This window comes from Phlebotomus papatasi, chromosome 1 (genome assembly GCF_024763615.1).
Source record: "Phlebotomus papatasi isolate M1 chromosome 1, Ppap_2.1, whole genome shotgun sequence".
Classification (NCBI taxonomy): domain Eukaryota; kingdom Metazoa; phylum Arthropoda; class Insecta; order Diptera; family Psychodidae; genus Phlebotomus; species Phlebotomus papatasi.
Window position 1 is genome coordinate 42,074,974 of NC_077222.1, and position 17,979 is coordinate 42,092,952.

Below are 17,979 nucleotides of genomic sequence, written 5' to 3' on the forward strand. Positions count from 1 at the left end.
GTATCACATTACACTCACTAATGTAGCTCTCATCGTCTCAATATTATTTTTTTTGCTTCAATTTTTTTTCGTTTATGTATTCAATTTAAGTATGAGAACCTCTCAGTGCAGAACTGTTTATATTGTTTGGTAAATAATTCCAGGAAAAGTTAGTATTAGGGTATTTTATGTTATTTATTACAAAATGAGTAATTTTTTAGCCTTGTGTGATTTTTGACCGGTAATGTGGGAAGAATAAATTAGAATTTTAAAGATAAATGCAAGCGATGATCTTATCAGCAACTCAGGAAGAAAATGGAAAAAGACATTTTGGTCTTCACTATATATAACATTGAGAATAAATATCAAAATTTTATATACGATCCATCGTGATTGACCATTAAATGTTGGATTGGTTTATCAAGATTTTTCAATTAGCTCTACACGCGAAGACAAGAACAAGAAAATACTCACTTTCAGAACTTTTTTACCTGTAAAATTTTATTTCTCAAACTTTTTGCGTTTATCTTTACGATGAATACATTATGAAAAAGACAAATTAGTGGTCATGCTTCTTTTACCTGTCCATTAAACTCTATAGATAGGCAACAAAAAATTAACTTTATTACTGATGTACACGTACATTATCTTGAAAGATGTGACTTGAATAGAAGAACCTGCTTAAGAATTTTTCTTTTCTGGCATGACAAACAAAAGCAATTCGCAGTTAATTGAATTGCTAAAAGGCTCAAGACATTATAAATCATTTATCTTTTATTGATTTTTTGATTTTTAGCAAAAACTATTTCACGAAAAATCAAGTTCAGAAGACACACTCTCAATGTCAGTTCAAAAGCGTGATAACTACTAAAAAACTACCTCAGTACAAGAATTGCAAGTTATTATTATTTTTTACATTTCTCTTAAAGTTATTTTCCGTGTGGTTAATTCAAATTGCATCGAACTGGAAATACCTCATTGAAGAATTCTTCGTGTTGTAAGAAGGCAAAAAAAACAGTGTTTTGGTTTGGAATGCTATTTTCGAAGGGTTTCGTGTATGATAATTTTAATCGAAGGGTTGAATGAACAATCGTGAAGGATGTTATTTGCTAGTTACACAAGGATCAACAAGTTGAAGAAAGGGTGAATTTATTGACAAAGGCACGTATCTACGTAATAGCAAACATTTTTTTTCTTACTTTTCATTATGATTCTATAAAAAAATTCTCATTGTTTAGATTATTTGAGATATTTCTTAGATATTACGGAATTACCGGGATAATTAACATACAATCTTTGAACTTTATTCTTTATACGACTTTCACATTACTTTAAAATGGAAATAAAATTTCCCCAAAGATCGGTAGGATATTATTCTCATAAAAAATCACTAGAATATTATGCTAAGGGAGACCGAGGCAGAATTAGCCATACATAGTATTAGACAGTGGGATGTTATAGCTTGCCCTACACAGAAAAAAATATTTTGTAAATTGTTTGTAAATGTTTGTGAATTTCTATTAGGGCGTTACAAAATGCTCGTGAATCGTATAACTCACAAACAAGTTCGTAAAAGCCTGTACTTTTTTTTAACAAACATTATTCGTAACATGGATCACTTGACGAGCATTTTTGTACTTTTATACAAACATTTGTTCGTAAATGTTCGTAAACACACAAAAATGTTCGTAAAATTTTGTCATTTGTTCGTAAATGTTTGTTTTCCTGTCGAACATTTACGAATAAATGACAAAATTTTAGGAACATTTTTTTTGTGTAATTACAAACATTTACGAACAAATGTTTGTAAAAATACAAAAAAATGTTCGTCAAATGATCATGTTACGAACAATGTTTGTGAAAAAGTACGAACTTTTACGAACTTGTTTGTGGGTTATACGATTTATGAGCATTTCGTAAGTCCCCAATATAAATTCACGAACAATTACGAAATATTTTTTTTTCTCTGTAGAAGTTTTTAAACTTCTAAGAACCCACCATTTATTACAAATAAAGACCTCCCTTCCTATATTCTTTTTGAAGTATTTTTCAGCTTGACACAATTTTTTTTTACATATTATACGTAATGAATAATTTAATTTACTGGAAAATTGTGCCCCGGTCTTCCCGATTGAAATTTAATATCTTCTTCAGTCCAAAATAAATAAATTTTGCAAAATTCTAAAACTCATAATGGATTTTAAATTGGGTCAACCCAGCGAGCAAAAAAACGAAAAAAGCAACGTTTTCAGCATATTTTTGTTGAGTCGATCTGCAAAAATATGCTGACCGGTAAGCAGTGTTAAAACAAAAAGTACTGGCCAAAGATATGGAAATAGTACTGCCTCGTGAGGGTCGTTTTAGGGTTAGCAAAATTCAGCTGAAAATACATATGTTTTCACCTGAATTGAAATCGGTTAGCATTTGGTGATCGCTGGAAACGGACCAAAAGTGATAGAATTAATTGTTCGAAATTACCAGTCTTTTAGAGATGCATTTCTTATTCAATAATATTAATCTTGAGGATTTTGTTATTAGAAAGAATAAAGGAAATAATATTATATTATTATCAATTGGTCAGTAAAAATAACAATTGGTCAGTTTGTAAATGAAACGGAAAGTAATTGTAGATGACCAAAATTAGTTAAATTTTCTTAGTAAAGAATAGACTTCACCTAAATGGATCAGTACCTCTTGGCCGATACACAACAGTGTTTCAGGCCGAGGTTGGCGCCATAGTGTTTTTGGAGTGCATAGGCTGATAATGGGCTGCTGGAGGGAAGGAAAATACAAATCTTTTCGAATAGCAAGTCCAAATTTTTTTTCATATGAGGTTGGAAGACGTGGTCTGCTCTTGTTTCCAAATGCCAAGAACTGTTAGAATCGACCTCACAGATATGTGAGGTTAGACTAAATTGTGTTCCTGGACACATTGGAATTGCAGGCAATGAGGAAGTAAACCGTCTCATTGTTGCGGAAGCTAGGATTGGTCTCATTGAACCTGTACTAGTATTAGGGCTTTCCTAATAAATTAGGAAGTCTATAATAAGAGAAGAAATGTTAAATGCTCATCAAACAGACTGGACCGCGACAACTAGCTGTCGCGTGTGTACAAATTGTTCATGGTCAATATCGACAAAAAACGGACGGATTATGTTTCGGGTGGCAGTCGCTGGAGAACCCGGCGGGCTGCTATTCACTTTAACTGGCCATGAAGAAACATCTGAATAAGACTGGTATCCAATGCTATCCGATGTGCAGAGGATGTAATGAGACTAAAAAAAATGGTCATACACTGAGAGAAATTCGAAAAATTCAAAATAACATTCCGGAAATGTTAATTCTACCCTGCATTATTTATCCGAAATCGGTGTAAACATTGTGCTTTTTAGGTGTATTAGGGGTTAAAGTTACTCTTTTCCATGTTAATTTTACCCTTAAAAAGCCGTAAAATTAACATTAAAAACTGTTGATATATTTTTACACCTAAAAAGTGTTAAAGTTATGAGGAAAAAAAGTTAATCGCACCCTCTTTTTTTTCTCAGTGTACATCTTGAGTGTGACTGCCCCTGTTTGAGTAATTTGAGGCGGAAGTTGTTTTATAAAACAGTACAGTAGAGTCTCGCTATAGGCCATCGCTCTATAGTCCACAATTTATCGACCGTTGATTTCAAAATCAACGGTCTGACTGATTTTAAGTTAGGTTATGTTTTTTAGTATGCGACATGCATAATTATTTTAATATTTTTGGCAAACTTTATTAAGTAGTTGTGATAATTGTGATCCACAATGAAGAGAGCAGACAAGTACCACAATCGCAAAGAAAGTGGAAGCCGTCGAGCAATTTCATTACTAAAAATCGTTGATAATTTTAAAAAATTACATGGACTATAGTGCGACCCAAGTGTCAAATTTGAAACCAAATATGGACTATAGCGAGACTCTACTGTATTTCCTCTGAATGAACTATCAGGGACACAGGGATTTTTAATTGTTTAATGCTCATTTTTCGCTATTTGTATTACTTATCGAATTTTCTAATTTACTTTAATCATCCATTTATTTATTTATTTTTCTTTTACATCCTATTGAACTCTAAAAGTTACAAATGTTGCATAAAATAATGTGAAAATAAACTCTTTGCAACATTGCAATTCATTAATTTTTTGTGAACTTCTTTTGGGGTTCATGAAAAAAAAGTTTCCAATGTTTTCCTTCTTTCTTTGAGGTTTTAAACTTGCCAAGCGATGATGGTTAGAGGAAAATTTTATGTAAAGGTATTTTTTCCATAGCCCTATACACTTTCAACAACCCAAGCAAATGGGGTTGAAACATAATGCGGTGGAAACATTTGAATATCACGATATCCGTCCCATGAATATAACGTCATTCTTCCACCCCCTAGTCTCCGTGGCAAATAAATTGTTTCGAATAAACGGCAGACAACTCTAGGTATTGTCTCTGAAAAACTACTTTTAGTCGCTGAACTATATTCATAGTGAAAAGTTGTTGCTAAATTTTGCAACACAAAAAATAAGAAATTAAAAGAATTAAAGAAAAGCGAAAATTTGCTGATAAGTGCAAGAATATCAGTTTTGAGAAGGATATCAGTGATTGTGAAGAGTGAATGTGATATTTTTTGGAAGAAAATCATGAAAAAGTTCAAGATGTGTTATGTAATCGCGATTATGTAATCAAAAGAAAAACGTTTTTGCAAGAAAGTCTTATAATATGAAGAAAAGTGAAGAAAATTCAAATAATTTACCATCTAGTGTGAAAGCAACTTTAAAGTGTGAAAGATTCAAATATTCTTTGTAAATTTTCGATTGAAAATTGTGTTATGTAACCCTTAAATCTTTAAAAATGATCTGACTTCTGAAGAACACTTAAAAAATAATTTAAAATTGTTCTTCCTATTGAATAATTTAGTGATTAAAATCAATTAAAAATCAATTTACGCATAGGAATTATAGTGTGATTATCATAAAGTTTAATCCGCTTTTGATATTAAACGGCTTGTGCATTGATAACTCTTAGAATTAGAAAAATATATATATAAAAAAAACACCAGAAAAAAAGAAAAGAATTTAAAAATATTAGTCGCAATTTGTGATCAAATAAAATTTTCCACTTGCCAATATGGATGCTGGAAATGAAAATGGTGGACCGGACTTGCGCTTTGAATTCATGGGATCTTATGTTCAGAAAACGTTAAAATTGAAACCAGAAAAATGGCTTCGTGTTGTGACGGTGGAAGAGCACAAAGCTATTATAAAGGAGTTTCTAGACAAACCAACTCCTGTCCACTTAGTTATTCTCCTCACACCATCTGCACAATTAATTCCCTGCACAACATTTCCCTTGACGCAGCTCAAAACAAAAGGTGAGTGACTCTTTTAGTTGCAAGTTATCAGTGGATTCTTCGGTGCATTTATTTTATAAACTTTCAGGGGTGTACTTCATCAAGAAGTATCCGCAGGAAGTACCTCGGGAGAATTGTCAGGATATGTTGATTGTTGGGGATTTGGCAACAAGAACTATTGATCAACTATCAACTCTGGTTGATGAAATATTTGTTCCTTTGTTGAGTAATCCTCAAAATCACAAAGGATGGCCTGAAATGGTGGCACAGGATGTACAGAAACATGTTCATAGTCTCAAGAGTACAGTTTACCAAGTTAAGGGTCAAGTGAGTGGTCAAACGGTGCTTCCAATGCCTGTAGGTGTTGAGAAAGTAATAAAGGCCGCCCAAGATATCAATGTTGATAAGGAATGCGCCGTTGATCTCTATCTCAAGAGTGCAATTGAAGGGGTTGTCATAAAATGGGCCACACAGATTAATGATGTCATGATTGAAAATCCAAATAATGCTTTCAATGGAGGTGCCAATCCATCTCCAAATGTTGAACTGAATTTCTGGAATAGTCGCTTGAAAAATCTGAATTACATTTATGATCAACTCAAGAATGAGAGGGTGAGGTGTATGGCATTGATTCTTGAACATACCGACAGTGCATATTTTCCATGCTTCAAGAATCTCTTCAAAAATGTCGTAACAGGTAAATGTGTACAAAAAAAAGAAGATCGATATTAACAAAATTCCTCATCAATGTTCAACTGTTTCGGTTGAGTAGAAAATTCGTACACGTAGTTAGGCAGTTTGTTTTGGCCTGACAAACTAAATTTGTAATTTGTCTTGAGAAGTTAAATTTTGAAATTTCAAAAAGTTCTTTTTTTTAGTATTTTGTTTCCTCTTGGCCAATCGGTTCTTTTTATGCTTCTCTTAAATATCACAAAATCGAATCTCAAAAAAGTTACAAAAATGTGTTTGTATATTTTTGTTTATCTTGTAACATTTTACGAACAAGTCACAGAATTTTACGAACATTTCTCTGTTTGCATTCGAATTTTACGAGTAAATGTTTGTAAAAGAACAAAAAATGTTCGCCAAATATTACGAGTAATTTTTGTGATAAAAACTACAAACTTTTACGAACTTTTAACTAGGTTGTACAATTCACAAACATTTACAATAGAGTTCCTTAAATTTGCACATTTGGCGGGTATAGATGACATGTCTCACTCCTCAAATTTGAACAATATTTTCAAAAACGTTACGGAATTCATGAGAAATTCACTTTCCTTAAATTAAAATAAATAACTTTAGAGAATATATCAATTTAATTTATTGTGAAATAGATGGAATTTGTTGTGGAAGTTAATATAATACGATAATATTGAGGAAATATTAGAGAAAATGGTTCTAATTCAGACTCCACGCAAAAATTTCTTCGCATAACCTCGAATTTTACATTTTAAACTCAACCGTCGTTCAAATTTAAGGAGTTCAAATTTGAGGAACTCGACTGTACGATCTTTTTACAAATTTTGTGTGATTTGTTTTTCTTTTTGTGATGTAAATATGTCTTACGAGGGTGGCTTTCAACCTTAGTAATTTCACTTTTAACATGCTCATTGTTTTCTTTCAACTGGTTATAAAATTATTTACTTCTATTTATTTACTATTTGAAAGATTTAAGTATTTATGCCTTTGAAACACTTTAGTGTAAAACTCTGTTCTTAGATTAAAAAGAATTTTGAAGCTTTTAAGCCTTTTACTATTTACGAAACTCGATCGTGATATTAAGTACGTAAATATTTATGGTGAATCTTGATTTCTTCTTTAGAGTGTGGCCTATTTTTATGGGGAAAATAGTCTTTGAATTTGCAAGTGTTAATTAAATTATACTGTTCCCCACATTAAGTAACCCGTCTAACATATTACTTACTAATTAATTTAATAAGTTCTTAACACAGTCATATAATTTTAAGGACTTGTAGAGAATTTAACTACTTACATACAGATTATGAAAATAAAACAAATTTCAGCGTTTTATTAATATGACATGATGATACCTTAACACTACACAGAAAAAAAATATTTTGTAAAAATGTTCGTAAGTGTTTGTGAATTCCTTTGGAGGAGTTACGAAATTCTCGTGTTTCGTATAACCCACAAACAAGTTCGTAAAATTTTGTACTTTTTTCACAAACATTGTTCGTAACATGATCACTTGACGAGCATTTTTTCGTACTTTTACAAACATTTGTTCGTAAATGTTCATAAACACACAACAAAATGTTCGTAAAATTTTGTCATTTGTTCGTATTTTTTGTTTATCTTAGAAATATTTTACGAACATTTACGAACAAATGACAAAATTTTAAAAACAGTTTTTGTGTGTTTACGAACATTTACGAACAAAGGTTTGTAAAAGTACAAAAAAATGCTCGTCAAGTGATCATGTTACAAAAAATGTTTGTGAAAAAAGTATAAACTTTTACAAACTTGTTTGTGGGTTATACGATTCACAAGCATTTCGTAACTCCCCCATAGGAATTCACAAACATTTACGAAAATTTTTACAAAATATTTTTTCTGTGTAAGTACTAAAATAAGGCCTTTGTAAAAGTCCGTAATTAAGTAGTTTGTATTTGTTTGCTCGGATCACGATCTTATGAGAAATTTCAATGGAATAAGAGGTACTTTTTTCGTAATTTGCGCTCATGAATAGCAAATTGAGTGTACGATAAAAAACTTAACAGAATTTGGGACGCTTGTGGTTAAAATTTTATTTCTGAATTTCAAGATAGTGTCTGTAACTAAATGGAAAGTCTCCAATTAAAGTTGTTAAATCAAAATAAAATCCGTAAAATTCACTAATTTTTACTTTTAACACATTTATAAATAAATGACTAAAAGCTTTACGAATGATAACACACATTTTATTACATGTCATATTAATCATTCTCTTTGTGTCCAATGGTTAAACTTGTTAAATCATGTGACCATCGTATTCTCTACTTGAGTTTTTAGTTTTTGCCGCCAGATATCACTATTATTGCCAAAAAATGCCTTAATTAAGTACTTAGTAAGGGCTTATTTTATGCACCTGAACAAACCCCTTATCTAAGAGCTTAGACAATGCCTTTAGCTTTAGTTATGGTCTTGAGCTTGTAACTGCTCATTCAAGAAGCAAATATTTCTTAAAAAAAAACCAAAAGTCTTATGATCTACTTATAGCGTTCTTGGTTTTAAGGACTTAACAGCTTCTACTGAAATTTCAACGGAAAATTTTCATTATAAGCATGGGTACTTCGTGTTATCCGGAAAAGCTAAAAAGAAAGTGTTAACAAATTGGCTGTAATTTTCGAAGAGGCGTGACCTATTTTTTGGGTCGGAGTATGCTGAGAAAATTGAATATTGTGACCAAGAGGGGAATTCTGTAACGCTCAGACAATGCCATATGATAAACTGGGTTCGAATCCTAGGAGAGCTTTTTCAAAAATGCGATTCTGTAGCCGTGATATTGCCATTTCAGCTCACGTGACATTGTCAGAAGTCACATATTTTAGATTTCTGGCAATTCAAATGACAATAAATTTTGTTAAACAAATCAACCAAGACGTACTGTATTTTCATAAAATCATCAAGTAAAGGGATTTCATTAAAAATTCAATGAATTGAATTTTCGAACTCATATGATATGACAAAAAAAAGTTCGAATGACATTGTCAGGTTTCGAACTCACGCGTGATAATGTCACGAAAATTACAGAATTCCCCTACAAGTTTCAAATTTTCTATATAACAAAAGCGACACGAAATTTATCATCAACCCTACAGTTATGCATACACTCACCCTTTTGCATGTTTTTTGTCACAATCATTTTTCTTGTTTGGGGTAAGAAAACTCTCCAAAATAGGCACAATTTATTGATCAATCAGACCTGCTTGTTGCTCCTCACGAAAACACAGTCTAAAAGAATTTCCGCTGGAGTATGAAGTGAATGACTTTCCGGAAAATGACTTTCATTTCCGTGCAGACACGCAAAGGTTTTCGGCAAAAAGTTTTGCACCCTAATATATTGTTATTAGAATGCTCAGAGAAATAGGGGTTAATTGATGAGGAATTGCAAAATAATTGTCTCAATGAAATGAACAAATCATGCTATATACAAATAACAAAAATATTTGATGTTGCAGCTCTTGCTGAATCTAAGGATATTACATTGTATATTAATCCCCTGCAGAAGCACTTTACGGCAATAGAGGAAACAGATTTTTCTGAATCGAAGATTTTAATAAAGCCAATGATGCATGTTGTATGCCTTTTGTGGGCTAATTCACGTTACTATTGCCATTCATCGAAGTTAATAGTGTTGCTGAAGCAAATTTGCAATATGCTTATTCATCAAGCTAAACGATATCTCGATCCATCCAGTATTTTTCACACGGATATTGATGAAGCAATGCAAAGGATTTCATTTTCAATACAATTGCTCAAGCATTTTCGTCAGATTTTTGATGAGTGCAAAGAAAATCTTGCTTCTTACTTTACGGATCGTCCACCCATTCACTGGACTTTTCATCCCAATGCTGTATTTGAACGTTTCAATGCTTTTCTCGATCGACTTAATACGATCCAGTGGTGAGTTATCATCATTTACATAATGATCAGCCTTTGGAGAAAATTTTTCTCTATTGTGTGTAAATTATAATATATACGGAAAAAAATGTGCGTGTGATAATATATTTTTCAATTGCGTCAACAGGTTCTTCTACACAGTTATTGAATTTTTGAAGCTCGAAAAGGTGGAAATTGGTGGACTTAAAGGACGAAATTTGAGTGCAAGAATCACTGCTGTATCAGTTGAATTTAACCATTGCTTCTCACAATTTTCAGCTAAAACTTACGATGTACTGGATCCAGATGATCCATCGTTTAAAGAGGACTTTGTCAAGTTTCAAGAGAGAATCCTTGAACTTGATCTCAAACTAGCTGCAATTCTGTGTCAAGCATTCGACGACTGTCATAATTTGGAGAGCGTTTTCAAGGTGGAGAAGTTCATATTTGTAGTTTAATGTCTGTTATGGCTTACGTTTACACTGCATGCAATAATTACTGATTCACAGATAAATTGTCCAGTCATTAGGTTAATGAACTATAGAAATTGTTTTTCTCAGTGCTTGAGCAACTAATTTCTTGCTAGTTATGAAATTTTTGCCTTTTGACTAAATTGAAAATGATTTGTTCTATTCCTATTAACGATAGTAGGTAAGAATGGGGCAGTTTCACACATGCCAGAAATCCGAAAATATACATTTTAGGGTCTGAGGTTGGATCTGCGTCGATTGGGTTGTATACATATTTTCAGTTGGCTAATACTGAACAGAAAAAACTAACAAGACTTAGTTTGAACACAATAGTTTAGCAAAAAACTCCTGAGAAAAATCGTGATGTGTTAATCAGCCCCACCTTGTTTTAACAAGGCATATTTTCCTTCATTTATTATCTACTTAAAATTGTTTTTACAATATTACTTAAAGATATTTGTGAAATCCGATGAAATATTTGATAAAAAAAGGTGGCAAAGCGTCCCAGCATTGCGGATGCGGAATACTCGAACTCGTGACTTAAACGCTATATCTCAAAAGTACTTTCGCATCATTTACCGTTTACTCGTTCACAACCGATTTATTGAACAGATTTAATCCTCAAAAGATCCCCCAAAATAGCTTGATAGTAATATAATTAAATGAAATTTAGAATAAAAATTAGTTATCGGTTATGAACCGGTTCAGAAACAATTGGTAGGGGAGATCGTGGTAGAATTAGACTGATGATTATGTTTCAATTAGACTGATAAATATTTAAATGAATAGGCAGGGAGTTAATTACTCTAAAAGGATAGCAGTTTGCTTAATATTCTTTCGAAGGAAAATTTTAAAACCCCCCTGTCTAATACTAAACGTGATTAATTTTGCCCCGGTCTCTCCTAGTGATTCAGTTTTATCAGAAATTCCAAGGCCTTTCCAATGAGCTCAAATAGGATAACATTTGGATGAGAAATACGCTCTTTAAAGCCGTTTTAGCCTTTGACCTTGAAAAACCGGTATTAGGAATGATCCAACGGAATTTTTTGAATAAGGACGAATAAGGATGTTTGTCTGGACGGGAGGGGAAGGGCGAGGGGCTCATTAACGATCCACGACATATCATCTGTTATACGATCTTCCGACTAGAGTTTTACCTCAGTTACCGAAGGTCTCAAAATCCTAAATAGTAATCAATTTTATTGGTTTTTAAAAATGTAATATATCATTTACCCTTAATAACCTCCCAATCTTAAGTCAAAATTTTCCAAAAATTCTTGACTGATAATAAATTAAAGAAGTTAAGCCATATATCTAAGCTTTAGATCTAAAGCCCGTATTAAGGTCCAAATAGACTCATCCTCGAGAAAATTTAGTTTGTAAAATTTGGCTTTAAAAAATTAAATAAAGTAAATTCATGCAAAAGACCTCTAAACGATGAACATAAGCCCTCGGTATATGACTGTTTAGGATATATCTTTACTGCCAATAGGCTAAATATTCTCGAGGATCAGCCTGAGTTCATTTGGGCCATTAGATCACCAAAAATGTCACAGATCACAATTTTCGAAAAACACAATTCATGCAAACTATTTTTTATGAAAAACAATGAAAATATAAAGACGAGCAATATGCCGTTAAAATATTAAAACAATTCACCAAGCCGTCTGTTACGTCAGTAACATGACCTTTATTTACCCCAAACGCTTTCATTATCTTTAGAATTATATTTTTGGGATATATTCAAACGGGTCCCGGTCAAAATTCCGGAAGCCAAAATCCAGAATTCTTAAAAGTGTCATAGCTACTCCCAAGATTGCACCCGCGCTTGCTGCAGGCAAAGGGAAATTTTCTGTGTCTTGGGAAATTATCCTAGACATTTTCCTCCATATAATTTCATCTCTTTGTTTTTGAACATTCGGAATTTTGGCTTTCGGAATTTTGTCCTATTCGGGATTTTGGCATTTGGGATTTTGGCGTTCGAGATTTTGGTTTTCGGGATTTTGGCATTCGGGATTTTGGCTACCAACGACTCAAACATAAAGCGATTTTTTTTTAATTTTCTCGTATATCTTGTAATTTTCCTACGTCGACTTTTCAGCTATGTCTGACAATGTCCTTGACCCATTTTTGTATATAATGTGATAATGAAGATTAATGGTCACTAAATATGCAACCAATGAATGAGTTTTCCTTTTTGCGAGATTGGAATTGATGTGAGACCCGTGAGACAAACCAATTAATCATATATTTTTCTCCTACCAATTTTTCAAAGTCAATGCTTAATCAGCCCTAACCGTGTAAACAGACGGAATTCCCACGGGAATTCCCATGAGATTTTCCATTCCGGATGGGAATTCCGGATGGAAATTCCCATATTGAACTGTCAAATTTTTACCATCTGCTCTATGCGCCTCTGGTGGACTTCAAGCGCAACACAAAAATGCTCCGAAGATTTGAATTTCAAATTTTGTTTTTTTCCGAATATAAATAACGGAATGTGTATTTAGAAGATATTTTACGTACTTTATTTTATTAAAGTGGCTTTATTATACCACAAGGATATTATTAATAATATCTATTAATAAATTTAATGGAAAATCTTTTAAAATTTCCGAAGAAATGATTAGAAACGTTGTTATAGCGTAAATATCTTGTCAAAAACCCCCAATTAAAGTGGATAAATCAACAACAGGCTTTGGATATCTTTGCTGATAGGACCTATTGATTAATTTTCGTTTAATTGTAGTGCTGATAATTTAAAATTTTATAAAGTGTTGGAAGAAAATGTATAAAATATCCCTGGGTGACCAAGCAGTCAATCCATTCGGAACAGAGATGTTTACAAAAATTAGTTAATTGTATAATAATTGAATACAAATTGTTTTAAAAAACAAGAAGACTGTAAAATATTTTAAAATTTTATTTTCAAAAAAAGTAAACAATTAAAAATATTTATATCCGAAAAGGCAGTTTATTTGGTTTCTGGCTATAATTTTCATCAGTGAACTTCGATAATTCTTACTATTCTTTGTATTTCCTTATCTACATTATTATATTCTTTACATTTTTTAATAATGGGATTTATTGAAAAAGATAAATTTTGAATCTGCCTTTCCAATCATTTAAACCTCTTCTGAAATGTTATTGATGAATATTTAATTTAATCCAGAAACACTAATCCTTTCAAAATTATTATAGTATTATTATTCGATTTCAAATTTGCTTTTAAAATCAATGTTTTGATCACTACAGGAGATTTTACATGTTTTTTCATATATTATTTGCTTAAAAACACTCCAAATTAAATTTTCGGAATTCTCCGGAAGCTAAAAGGGCAAAAAGCTATCTCGAGCGAGATAGCTTTTTTCCATTTTAGAAAATTGAATATTTCACCCTCCAACGGAAAATTTCCATTTGAAATTCAAAATATTTCAAGACATTCGGGCAGTTTCGTGCACTTTTGCAGAGGGCGCTTGTATAGCAAATTTACCATTTGCTCGTGGGAATTCCCGTGGAAATTCCGTCTGTTTACACGGTAAAGAGCATATTTATTAACTGACTATGAAAAGTTAGGGTTTGTTGGAAAGGTCTTGGGATCCATGACGGGTCTGAATCAGTTTTAAATTGTTTTGCACCGTTAGCAATAATTTAATTTTTATGATAAATTCAACTATGTCACTCCCGCGCATTTTTAAGTACACCTTAAAATTTTTTTGTAAATTTGTTCAGAACAGATGAAAATTAGAAAAATGATGACATTTTTGAAATCTTAAGTTTTGAGAAATCTTACAATTTTTCTTTATTCTGTTATTCCAAGTACAACAAACTAAGCGTTGATCGTGTTAAAAGATATTTGCAAAGCACTGAGTATGTTTTTATATTTTCTGTTTTAATTTTGTTTTGAGTGAATAATTTTGCTACAGCCTGTACAACAAAGCACAGCAATTGAGAAAACCAGGCTAATTGAAATTTTAATTGATATAGCTAATTAACATAGTTGGAAGTGTGTTGGATAGACCGAAGATTAAGGAGGAGTTTACGAATAAGTACTCGGAAATACTAAAGATGCTGGACGAAGAAATTGGCATGTGCGAAGATATCTATTTAATGCAAATGAATTACTTGGAGAGGGAAGGTCACCTGTTTATTGACCAAAGTTGCCCACCGGTGACCGGGTGTTTGCGCTGGATTATGCAATTGTCTGGCCGTCTAACGCCGCCAGTTAAGAGCTTTCAGACTCTCCAACACCCGTAAGATTTGCGAGAGAGGCGCGTATTTGTGCCAATGCTAATGTTAAAACTTTTCTTGTAGCGTTACTAAGACACCTGAAGCACTTGAACTTGTTAGGCGATATGAGAGGTTGATGGAGCTTCTAGCGCTATTTGAGGACAAAGTTTTCAATGAATGGCGAGAGAAGGTGCCAGAGAAGATTGAATTAAATCTCCAGAAATCACTAATGACGAGAGATTCAAGCACAAAATTGCTCTCATTGAACTTTAGCCCACAACTTTTTGCAATACTGAAGGAGGTGCATTATCTCAAGTTGATGGGAAAAGAGGGCATTCCCGAGATTGGCATACAATTTTCCGAAAAGAGTGAAACTTATAGAAGCTACACACTTTCCTTAGAAAGAACTATCGATTGGTACAATGAGGTAAACTATAAAATGCAAAGATATCAATTTTTAAACATTTAAAAAATTATGTTATTATTTTTAAGATTCTTGAAAATTCAACAAAAGTTGAACTGGAATTGATTGAAGAGGAAATTCAGACAATTGATACTCTACTCGAGGTTGGAATCTCGGAGTTGACTTGGAATTCAGAAAGTATGTAAATTGTATGTTTGAGGGCATGTAGTTTTCAATATCAAGGCAATAATGTTTTATTACCCAGACATAATGGATTACTTGACAAAACTTCGGACACCTGTGGAATGCCTTCAGCAGCGTATGCAAAATATTCAGAAGAATTTAGCAGAAATGCGTGGTATACTCGGAGCATGGTCAAGACTTCCGCTTTTTGAGCGGAAAGATGGAAAGAAGGACACTGTGCTTTGCTTGGATGAGCGAAATGATAGAATTGCAAAGAGATACAGTGACATCGAAGCAGCGTCAACAAAAATTAAAGAGTGAGTACAATATTGTATTATTTATTATTTCCAGAAAAGTTTAAATTATATCCTCAATAATGATTAATTATAAATGGAAATCAGAGTTAATAAGATTATAGATCATAATATTTGACAAAATACAATCAGCAGTAAAAATAAATTTGATAAGTAAAAAATCAAATTTGAGTAGACCTCAACTTAAAATTTTAAAAGCAGTGATATCCTCAAGCAATTTTCGGTAAATAAAAAATAAGGAAATAAAGAGTATTTCCATTTTAGACTGCTACCATCTTGGACGTTAACTATATAAATTAGAATTAGACTTATATGAAATCGACCTTTAAAAGCTTATTCATGAACTAATTTCATGATCAACATCATAATAAATATCAATATAAAATGTACTAAAATTCACATTAACGAGGCTAAAATAAAAGTGTAAAATTTGTTTAGATTTTATTTAATTTTAAAGCCGTTCAAAGGAAGCTGTGCAATAAAATGAAACTCTTGGTGCGTCCTGAACATGTCTAACAAAAGACTAATGGTCCATCACGACAAGTTTCTGAGATAAAGATCTCAGATCAGTGCGCTCAGTGTGATTCACTCTCGAATGATACTTATTTTGTGGGCAATTATATGCATGATAATAATGCCCAGCGCACAATAACTTTTATTTTGCAAACATGTTTTCCACATTTCAATGGGAATGAATGAAATATAGATCTAGTCACCTCGCTCACTCTCACAGAAAGTTTTGAAAACATGTTTACAAACAAAAGTTATTGTGCGTTGGGCATAATAATAATAATAATAATAATAATAATTTACTAATTAATAATAATAATAATAATAATAATAATAATAATAATAATAATAATAATAATAATAATAATAATAATAATAATGGTGGCACAACGTTCCATACAGGAACTAGGCCTTCCAAAAGGGGAGTTCGGGACATTCATTATTATTTTTTCTTATACATTACAATTATATGCAAGATGGTTCCCCCATTTTTGGCAGTGATAGCATTGAACTTCCCTCTTTTTTTCTCATAACATTAACCCATTTCTGAAATTGGACTTTTGTTTGCGACTTTGACCATCTGATCAACGTCTCTTCCTCTCGCCAGAATCTCTCCTTTAGGAAACGCTCAGATGATCGATCCCTATGCCTTTTTCTACCAACAAAGTTCACGTTTGTGATATTCATGATCCCAACCCTAGAGCTGGTAAGCTCTTCGGCTAATACACTTCTGAGGGATTAATCAAATTGCAGCATTGGGATTTGGGAGTCTTATAGGTATCCACTCCCACAAAACTTAGAAAATCGCGTATTTCATGCGATCTTCTGAGAGTGAGTTCACATAGAGCAAATTGTCTATTCGTTCGCAATATTCGTCAAAATTATCATCCCCGGAAAATTCTTAGATTTGCTCCACTAGAGGTTTAATGAAGCCCGATGCCTCTGACGTAGTCTCCCTCGCGGAATTTGCCATTGCGCATGCGATTCAGTCACGAATTTTTCTAGAAGTTTAAAACACTTTTTATACTTTTATTCTCGTCTCCAAAATGTGATATCCGAGGAAATGAAACGATGATGGGTGAGAGTGAACTGAACTGCTGATTAATTAAAGTTATAGTTTTTATGCATTTTGTGATCCTTAATGGCCTCTACACCCTAGAGAAATTTATGTCCATATGGAGGAATTTTTCCTATACAAACGTAGGGATTTTGCTTCAATATGGACATAAATTTTTCAAGTGTGTAAAGGCCGTTAGAGTGGACCGCTACTTCATCATAGTCTTAATGGACTTTGCCCAAGCGGTAGCTCATTCCCATTTTTTCTGTCAAGGGTTTCTGATTTCTCGAGTTTGGCGATGCAGAAATTGGTATTCTCGGGTTTCGCGATGCATAAATTGTGTTTCTCGGGCTTCGCGATGGAAATCTTGGGTTTCTCGGGTTTTGCGATTAAAAGAGTGGGTTTCTCAGGCTTTGCGATGCAATTTTTGAGTTACTCGGGTTTCGCGATACAGAGATTGGGTTTCTCGGGTTTCGCGAAGCGTTTCTCGGACAATTAACAAGGGTTTCTCAATATATGAGTTATCCCTTGACTTTGCCATCATATTGTAGCCCTTGTCCAATGTTGGTACATTGGACTTCCTTTATCATACATTACAGATAAACGTATATCTAAATTTAAAATCTCGACACGACTATTAATTTTTTCAAGATGCTGTAATTTTATTAGATGGTATCGTCTCTCTTTTTTGGAATCAAGGGAATCAAGTCACCGTCAAAGCCCTCACCGTATTTCGTTAATTTACGCATTTTCAATGTAATTCTTGGGCAAATTCTCAATTACCGTGTTACATTATCTCATACTCGGTGACACTATGTGAAATTAATATAATAAAACTGAAGAAATAAAATAAAATGCGATAAATG

The 17,979-nt window shown here is 32.7% G+C and overlaps 1 protein-coding gene across 1 annotated transcript in view; it reads left to right on the top strand.

Annotated features, from left to right (window-relative positions):
• The first annotated feature begins 4,755 nt into the window (after positions 1-4,755).
• LOC129799775 (dynein beta chain, ciliary) overlaps positions 4,756-17,979 on the top strand; it is a 55,659-nt gene continuing 42,435 nt past the window's right edge. The window contains exons 1-8 of the mRNA XM_055843984.1: positions 4,756-5,362; positions 5,430-6,038; positions 9,526-9,970; positions 10,095-10,377; positions 14,404-14,669; positions 14,731-15,073; positions 15,139-15,247; positions 15,315-15,549. Of these exons, the coding sequence (XP_055699959.1) occupies positions 5,119-5,362; positions 5,430-6,038; positions 9,526-9,970; positions 10,095-10,377; positions 14,404-14,669; positions 14,731-15,073; positions 15,139-15,247; positions 15,315-15,549 (2,534 nt within the window). The 5' untranslated portion in view covers positions 4,756-5,118. The remainder of the gene's footprint in view (positions 5,363-5,429; positions 6,039-9,525; positions 9,971-10,094; positions 10,378-14,403; positions 14,670-14,730; positions 15,074-15,138; positions 15,248-15,314; positions 15,550-17,979) is intronic.